General features: G+C 55.6%; 1 protein-coding gene across 5 annotated transcripts in view; it reads right to left on the bottom strand.

Moving 5' to 3' along the window:
• BCDIN3D (BCDIN3 domain containing RNA methyltransferase) overlaps window positions 1-8,465 on the bottom strand; it is a 67,644-nt gene extending 59,179 nt beyond the window's left edge. For 3 of the 5 annotated variants that reach the window (XR_009820449.1, XR_009820447.1, XR_009820446.1), the window contains exons 1-2: window positions 8,256-8,465; window positions 3,409-3,755 (exon numbers count right to left, since the gene is read on the bottom strand). Coding sequence is in view for 1 of the 5 variants with exons in the window: in XM_062015624.1 (XP_061871608.1) it covers window positions 3,141-3,755; window positions 8,256-8,447 (807 nt within the window). In the remaining 4 variants the exon portion in view is untranslated. Of the gene's footprint in view, window positions 1-1,489; window positions 3,756-8,255 lie in introns of those variants that run through there. The other 2 variants (XR_009820448.1, XM_062015624.1) reach the window with 2 other exon arrangements.
• Window positions 8,466-8,869: the final 404 nt, after the last annotated feature.

Here is an 8,869-nt window from a genome sequence, read left to right on the forward strand (position 1 = left end):
GCTCCGGCGCCACCAGCTGCACAGAGAGGGAAGAGCAGCCAAGGAGAAGGACAGCAGAGGCCAAGCAACACCTTACCCACACAGTACCATGTCAGATGAGGTGCTTAATTAGCAAAGTGATCAGTGTCACATATAGGCTGCAAGAGAGATCGGGCACTTGGGTGGACCCTCAGGAAAGCACATGACAATTGGTTCTCCCTTCACTCCCACAGGGACAGTGTCAGGAGGCTGGAGCCAGGCTGTGCTCAGGGATGGCCAATGATGGGACAAGGGGCAACAGGCACAAGCTGCAACATCAGAGGTTCCAGAGACACACAAGGCAGAATTTGTTCCCTGTTGAGGTGAGGGAGCACTGGCAGGGGCTGCCCAGATGGGCTGTGGAGGCTCCTGCTCTGGAGACATCCCAACCCCAGCTGGATGAGTCCCTGTGTGCCCTGCTCTGGGTGCTGCTGCTCTGGCAGGGGGCTGCACTGGATGAGCTTCCCAGCTCCCTTCCAGCCCTTGAGACTCTGTGACAGGAAGCCCAGACTTAAAAAGTCATCTCTGAGAAAAGCAGCAGCCACCTCCTCCAGGGAAGGCACAACTGTCAGGCACCAAGAGTGCTCAGGACTCCCAGGAGGAGTCTCAAGTATCTCCTGCATAGCAAGACACTGGAAGCTGCACTGTGAACCACCTCAGAGCCTTTCTGTGACCCTGCTCAGTCCCTTGATGGGACACACACACAGAATTTCCACACCTCTGTCCACAGCTCCCAGCAGTTTCTCCTCCAGAAGGCTGTGCCCAGCACAACACTCACACACTTCACTCCTCCACCTGAGCCCACTGTGCAGGAAATCAAAGCTTGGCTGGAGTTTGGTTTTCTTCCTTCCCTCCCCCATCACTGCAGGAATAAGTAACAAGGAAGTCCCAGGAAAACAGAAAGGAAAAAACACTTCAAGCTGCTCTGTGCCCTTGAACACAGGCTGAGCAGGGCAGGAGAGCTGCTAGGAAGGAGAAACCCTCCTCCATGCTTATGGCACACACATGGGCTTCCCTGTCACCTGCACAGCAAGGAAGGGCAGGACACAGGAATTCAGGGGAGCCTTTCATTTTCTCCCACTGTGTGTCACAGTCGACCCAAGGGAGCTTTTAAACTGTTTAGATAACGCTGCAGGAGTGCAATTGCTGCTTCCCATCAAAGCCAACAGAGCCACTGTGTACGAACCAAAGCTGGCAGGGATGGTGAGGCAAGGAAAGTGAAGTTAAAATCACACATTTTGTTCACTTTCTTCCTTCCTGGATTTCACTGAGGGGAAAAAAACAAGCCACAACCCTTGAAGAGTTGTGATACTTGAACCCTAGCAAACTGCAAGCTTACCAAAGCCTCATTGAAGCCTGTAAATACAACATTCTAAGCTCAGCTACCTGGGGCTGCTGAAAACACTGTGAATAAAGATTAAAAACCCAACACAAGATTTAGGATGAAACTGAAGTTATTTTTATTTCCAGCATGTTGTTACAGAACACTGTTACACACTTGAACAGCCTCCCAGAGAAACCCCTCACACACAGCAAGCTCACACTACTGCACAGTCCAGGCAAGCCCCATCTGCAAAGCTGCATTGATCAGAGCCTGACCAGTGTCACAGCATCCCAGAATGGTTTGGGAAGGACATTTCATGGTCCTTTAAGTCCCTCCAGCCATAAGCAGGGACATCTTCAATTGGATGAGGTTGCTCAGAGCCCCATCCAAGCTGACTTTGTTTCCAGTGATGGTGCATCTACCACTTCTCTGTGAAACCTCTCAACCAGAAACCCTCTGCAATGACCCAACTCACTTGTTCACAACCAGGTAAAACCAGGTGATGTGTTTTCTAAGAGTATTTTGTCCTGAAAAGATGACAACAATCAGAGCAGTGCATCACACAGGTCAGCAGAAGCTGCCTCTTTAAATGCAAAGCTCCAGGGGCAAAGAAAAGGACATGTTCTCTCTTCTTGCAGGGAATACCCTTGGTACATACAGAAGGCACATATGTAGCAACTTTGATCTCAAGAGCACTTTCTAGGAACAGCAACCTCAGAACCTAGAGGCAGGTTAAAACTGCCACTGCAATCTACAGATGGAAAATAGGGAAAAGATAAACTCACAGAGACATTACTTGCCTGAAACTGCCTGGGGAGGTCAAAGTCTGCTCTCACTTGGGATTTAGGAATTCCTAGATCTGCCTCTGTAAACAGCAAGCACCTCCTCTCCTAGGAAATCAAAGAATCATGGAAGGGTGGGGTTAGAAGTGACCTTTAAAGCTCATCCAGCCCAACCCCCCTGCAGAAGCAGCTCCCACCTAGATCAGGTCATACAGGAACGTGTCCAGGAGGGTCTTGAAGAGCTCCAAGGAAGGAGCCTCCACACCCTCCCTGGGCAGCCTGGGCCAGGGCTCCCTCACTCAAACACTGAAAGTCTTTCCTTATGTTTAAATGGAACTTTCTGTGTTCCAGCTTCATCCCATCACCCCTTGTCCTGTTGTTAGATGTCATAGAAAAAAGTGCTGCCCCAACCCCCTGACACCCACCATTGAGAAACTTACAGATATTAGGGAGATACCTCCTCAGTCTCCTCCAGACTAAACAGCCCCAGGGCCTGCAGCCTTTCCTCATATGGATGATGTGCCAGTGCCCTGAGCATCTTGGTAGCCCTGCACTGGCCTCTCTCCCTGTCCCTCTGGAGCTGGAGAGCCCAGAACCAGATACAGGACTCCATCTGAGGCCTCCCCAGGGCAGAGCAGAGGGGGAGCAGAACCTCCTCAACCTGCTGCAGGACTCTGCCCTTGTCCTTGTTGAACCTCAGCAGGTTCCTCTGTGCCCAACTCTCCAGCTGGTTGAGATCCCTCTGACTGGCAGCACAGCCTCTGGTGAATCAGCCAGTGCTCCCAGTTTGGTTCCAGCAGGGAACTTGCTGAGGGTCCCTCTGTCCAGGTCCTTGATGAAGATGTTGAACCAGACTGGCCCCAGAACCCATCCCTGTGGAATCCCACTGGCCACAGGCCTCCAACTCGATCCTGTGCCATTGATCCCCACTCTCAGGCTCTGTCACTCAGCAGCTCTCAGAGGTGACTGGGGGTTGAGAAGGTCACTCATTTCCCATGCAGGGGGTGGTTTGTCAGTCACTGCTCCTGTCCTGACGACGCCCTGTCCTCGTGTCCCGAGCCACTCAACTTAAACAGCAAGAGGCTCCTATCCCAGCTGGTGCTCCCAAAGCAGCACACCAGCTCCATGGCACAGTCCCTGCTCAGGATCTGGGTTATCCTCTCTGCCATGTCCCCGTTGATCTCCAGAGATCGGAAGTGATCGAAGTCGTTCCTGCCCAGCCTGCGCAGGCGGCGCGCGGCCGCCCGGTAGCACTTCCACGGCTGAGGCTCGATCAGCAGGTACCTGCACAGAGAGGCCAGCAGGGACAGGAACTCCAGCAGGCCTCTGTCCCCATGATTCAGGTGGATCCACATGGTCACAGACATGCAGAAAACGATGTCAAAGCTGGAGCGGCCGAAACGGGCCAGGTAGGAGCCGAGGAGCCGCTCCCGGGCGCCGCGGTCCATGATGTCCAACTTGGCAAAGGACATGGAGGTAGGAAAGGGGCTGCACTGCTGAGCCCTCTCAATCAACTCTGGGTCAATGTCACAGCACAGAAGGTGCAGATCCTTTCCAGCTGCAGGCTGGGCCAGGCTGTCTGTGCTCTGCTGAAGGCCGAGGAGGTGCCTGTACAGAGCCACACTCAGCTCCTGCAGAAAGGAAAACAAGATGGGTTCACAGGGCCTTCATGGACACACAGCAAGCACACAGCATCCCCTCAGCAGCAAGGGACAGGCACCAACTCAGAGCTTGCTCTCAAAGTTCTGAGCCATAGCTCACTGACAACATTCCTTCCTGCAGCAAAAAGCATCACTGTAGCTCTGACTACCAGAAAGTCAACCAGAAATTGCAACTAAACCCATAATAACCCTCACTGGGGGCTTTGCTCAAAAAGCTATCATGGAATCATGGAATGGTGGGGTTGGGAGGGACCTTTAGAGCTCATCCAGTCCAACCCCCTGCAGAAGCAGCTCCCACCTAGGTCAGGTCACACAGGAATGTGTCCAGGGGGGTCTTGAAGAGCTCCAAGGAAGGAGCCTCCACACCCTCCCTGGGCAGCCTGGGCCAGGGCTCCCTCACTCAAACAGGGAAAGAGTTTCTCCTTATGTTTCAGTGGAACTGTTTGTGTTCCAGCTTCATCCCATCACCCCTTGTCCTGTTGCCAGCTACAACAGAAAAAAGGGATGTCCCAACCTCCTGACACCCATCAGTGAGATATTGGTAAAGATTTATAAGCTCCCCCCTCAGTCTCCTCTGCTCCAGACTCAACAGCCCCAGGTCCTGCAGCCTTTCCTCACAAGGAAGATGCTCCAGTGCCCTCAGCATCTTGCTGGCCCTGCCCTGGCCTCTCTGCAGCACTTCCCTGTCTCTCTGCAGCTGGGAAGCCCAGCACTGGCCCCAGGACTCCAGCTGAGGCCTCCCCAGCTCTGGCACAGCAGAGGGGCAGCACAAGCTCCCTGGCCCTGCTGCCCACACTCTGCTCGATGCCCTCAGGCTGCCATTGGCTCCTTGCCCGGAGCCCACATTGCTGCTCATGGGCAGTTTATCACCAGCCAGGATAACACACTCTATAATGCCTAACTCAGAGTAACACACTCATCTTGCTAGTGCTAAAGTAAAAGACATTCCCTGACCATTACATTGCAGCACAATGTAGTTACCATGAGAGCCTCCCTTTGAACCTCCTTTCACAGAGTGCCACTCCATGCAGAGCACTTTAACCTCCCATTAAAGCAGGTGCCAGGAGATCGCTAAGGACACCGGCTGCGGTGCAGACACCGGCCTCTAGTGGTGAAAGTCTCGGCATCTCACAGCTGGGCTGAGAACACTTTTACCTGACCTGCTTTACAAGTTCACCCGAAAAGGGATCCAGAATCGTTCTTTAGATTATGCAGACTGTCAAACCTCTTGGTAGGGGGCTGTGTCCCCCCCTCCCTGAGAGACAAGAGGGGCTGCAGTGGGGCCAGAGCTGGGCACTGAGCTGGGGAAGGGGCTGGAGCACAAGGGTGCTGGGGAGGGGCTGAGGGAATGGGGGTGTTGGGGCTGGAGAAGAGGAGGCTGAGGGGAGACAGGAGCACTCTCTGACACTCCCTGCCAGGAGGCTGCAAGGAGCTGGGGGTTGGTCTCTGCCCCCAAGTGACAGGACAAGAGGAAACAGCCTCAAGTCACTCCAGGGGCGGTTGAGGTTGGAGCTGAGAGAGAACTTTTTTCCCTGAGGGAGTTTTGGGGAGGAAAGTGGGGTTTGGTGGAGTTCTGAGAGAAAAAGTGAGGGTTTAGAGGAGTTTTGAGGGCAAAAATGATGTAATGAATGACAGGACAAGAGGAAAGGGGCTGGGGTTGCCCCAGGGGAGGTTGAGGTTGGAGCTGAGGCAGAACTGTTTCCCTGAGAGGGGTGTCAGCCCTGTGCCAGGCTGCCCAGGGAGCTGGGGCAGTGCCCAGCCCTGGAGGGACCCCAAAGCCGTGGGGTGAGGTGCTGAGGGCTGTGGGTCAGTGGGAGAGGTGGCAGTGCTGGGGGAATGGTTGGACCCAAGGGTATTCTCCACCCTCCACCACGCTGTGTTGCTATGATTCTACAAAAGAAGCCACAGAATCAGCAGGATTCTTGTCCCCAGCCAGAATGCCATTTCATTAGGAGTGATTAATTCTTGCTAAGTTAACACACTGAGAAAGTCTCCATCTGGACAAGAAATCCTTGCATGCAGTTACATCCCACACTGCAGCAGCACAAACCAGAGGGGCACAGACAGCTCTCATTAGAGCAGAGCAAAGCTGCACACTGAGGGGTTGTGAGAAAAAAGCAGAATTAGGTAAAGCAAGTGAAAGAACTTTCACAATGGGAAATTCTATGAGATTCACCTCCTCTGTCACAAGATCTGCAAGAGCACATGACCAGGATTTCACTTATCCCATGTATAAATGACACTCACTACACAACACACCCCAGATCCCTGGCCTTAGAGCAGCTCTCTGGGGCACAGGACACAGCAGCTCAGGGCACTGCAGGTTTAAGCTTTGGTGGCAAAGAGGACATACCCACAGACTCTCAGCAACACAACCAGCTCCAACCCACCCCTGCCATCACCTTCCTCTCACAGCAGATCTGTGGAGGTAGTTTCATAGAATCATAAAATCACAGAATGAGTGGTGAGGGTTGGAAGGGACCTTCAGAGCTCATCCAGTGCAACCCCCTGCAGAAGCAGGTTCCTCTCAATCAGAGGGCACAGGAACACGTCCAGGTGGGTTTGGAAACCTCCAGAGAAGGAGCCTCCACACCCTCCCTGGGCAGCCTGGGCCAGGGCTCCCTCACTCAAACAGGGAAAGAGTTTCTCCTTATGTTTAAGTGCAACTGTTTGTGTTCCAGCTTCTTTCCATCACCCCTTGTCCTGTTGCTGGATGCAACAAGTGCTGCCCCAGCCTCCTGACACCCACCATTTACACACTTGTAAATATTACTGAGATTCCCCCCTCAGTCTCCTCTTCTCCAGACTAAACAGCCCCAGGTCCTGCAGCCTTTCCTCACAAGGAAGATGCTCCAGTGCCCTGAGCATCTTGCTGGCCCTGCCCTGGCCTCTCTGCAGCAGATCCCTGTCTCTCTGCAGCTGGGGAGCCCAGCACTGGCCCCAGGACTCCAGCTGAGGCCTCCCCAGCTCTGGCACAGCAGAGGGGCAGCACAACCTCCCTCGCCCTGCTGCCCACACTCTCTTCATGCCCCCCAGGCTGCCATTGGCCCTTCCCCATGAGCCCACGTTGCTGCCTCATGTTTAGTTTATTATTAACCAGTTTTGCATACACCACTGATCTCCTGTTCTCCATCAGTCTCAGGCTACATCCAAGTCCTGCTTTCACACTGTGTCTTTCCCACTGCTCATCCCCATCCCAGACTCCTACCCCTACACCACAGATGTTCCAGGCCATTCCATTCCTTCCCAGTCCCCCAGCTCAGTGCTCTCCCCCCATCCTTCCCCATTGCTTCCAACACTCCAGGCCACTGCCCCCATCCACTTTTCTCAGTCTACCTCAGTATCTCATGGCAGTGCCTCCCCTAACCTTCCTTGTCTTCTCTCCAACACTCCAGCTCGCTGCTTGCCCCAGCCTCCCCCCTCCCCCAGTGCCCCCAACACCCTGCTGCCTCCCCACCTTTCCAACCTGCCTCCCTACACCAACCAACCCAGCTCCTGCCTCTCCTCTGTTTGCCTCACTCCCTTGGAACTCTGCCTTTCCCAGTCCTCCCAATCCCACTCTCCCCCTCCCAAGCCCTTGTGTCCCCAGTCTTGCCAGTCCACCCCATCACCCCACACCAAATGCCTCATCCCAGTCTTTTCCACATGCTGCATTGTCCCCCAATACCCCCTTTCCTCACAACCTCCCAAAACTCCAGATCTCCCCTCAAGCCTTCCCAGGAAAGGCTGCAGGGCCCTGGGGCTTAGTCTGGAGGAGACTGACGGGGGAGCTCATTAAGAGTTACAAGTACATAAATGGTGGGTGTCAGAAGGTTGGGACATCCCTTATTTCTATAGTAGCTAGCAACAGGACAAGGGGTGATGGGATGAAGCTGGAACACAAAATGGTCCTTTAAACATAAGGAAAAAGCTGTTTTACTGCTGAGCTGAGGGAGCCCTGGCCCAGGCTGCCCAGGGAGGGTGTGGAGGCTCCTTCCTTGGAGCTCTTCAACAGCCCCCTGGACACGTTCCTGTGCCCCCTGATCTAGGTGGGAGCTGCTTCTGCAGGGGGTTGCACTGGATGAGCTCTAAAGGTCCCTCCCAACCCCACCATGCTGTGAGTCTGATAAAGGGTGGGTGTCAGGAGACTGAGGTGACATTTCCTTGCTGGGGTGGCCAGTGGCAGGACAAGGGGTGATGGGCACAGGCTGGGACACAGCAAGTGCCCCTGGCCCAGGAGGAGCAAGTCCTTTGGTGCTGAGCTGAGGGAGCCCTGGCCCAGGCTGCCCAGGGAGGGTGTGGAGGCTCCTTCTCAGGAGGTTCCCAACCCCCCCTGGACACGTTCCTGTGACCTGACCTAGGTGGGAGCTGCTTCTGCAGGGGGTTGGACTGGATGAGCTCTAAAGGTCCCTCCCAACCCCACCGTTCTTTGATCTCCGATTCCCCCCAGCCCAGGCCTCAGCGCCCGCCCCCCCTCAGCACCCCGCTTACCCCCGAGTTGCACCCCACATCGAGCCCCAGCAGCGGGCGGGTCGCTGCGGGGAACAGGCTCCGTAAGAGCCCGGCAGGCAGGAGGCCGACTCGTCCCTCGGGCGGGTGGAAGCGCGAATAGTTGGGGAAGTTGCCGTAGGGAGCGGCGCCGGGCTCCGAGGCGCGGGACCCCTCACCGACCGGCGCCGCCATCTTCCCCCCGCGGCAAACGGCGGCCGGAGCTGGGCGGGGCAGAAAGGTTCCGGAGAAGAAAGGTTCCGGGGCCACGGCGCATGCTCCGTACGGGCACTGCGGGCAGGGTGCTGTGGTGTGGAGGGGCGGGATGGGGAGAAGGAGCATCGCCACCACAGCATAGCCCCAGCGCAGCCCCAGCGCAACCCCAGCACTGCCCAAGCACTGCTCCAGCACAGCCCCAGCACTGCCCCAGCACATCCCCAGCACATCCCCAGCACAGCCCCAGCGCAGCCCCAGCACTGCCCCAGCTCAACTCCACCACAGCCCCAGCACAGCCCCAGCGCAGCCCCAGCACTGCCCCAGCTCAACTCCAGCACAGCCCCAGCGCAGCCCCAGCACTGCCCCAGCTCAACTCCAGCACAGCCCCAGCACAGCCCCAG

Source organism: Colius striatus, chromosome 26 (assembly GCF_028858725.1).
Source record: "Colius striatus isolate bColStr4 chromosome 26, bColStr4.1.hap1, whole genome shotgun sequence".
NCBI lineage: Eukaryota > Metazoa > Chordata > Aves > Coliiformes > Coliidae > Colius > Colius striatus.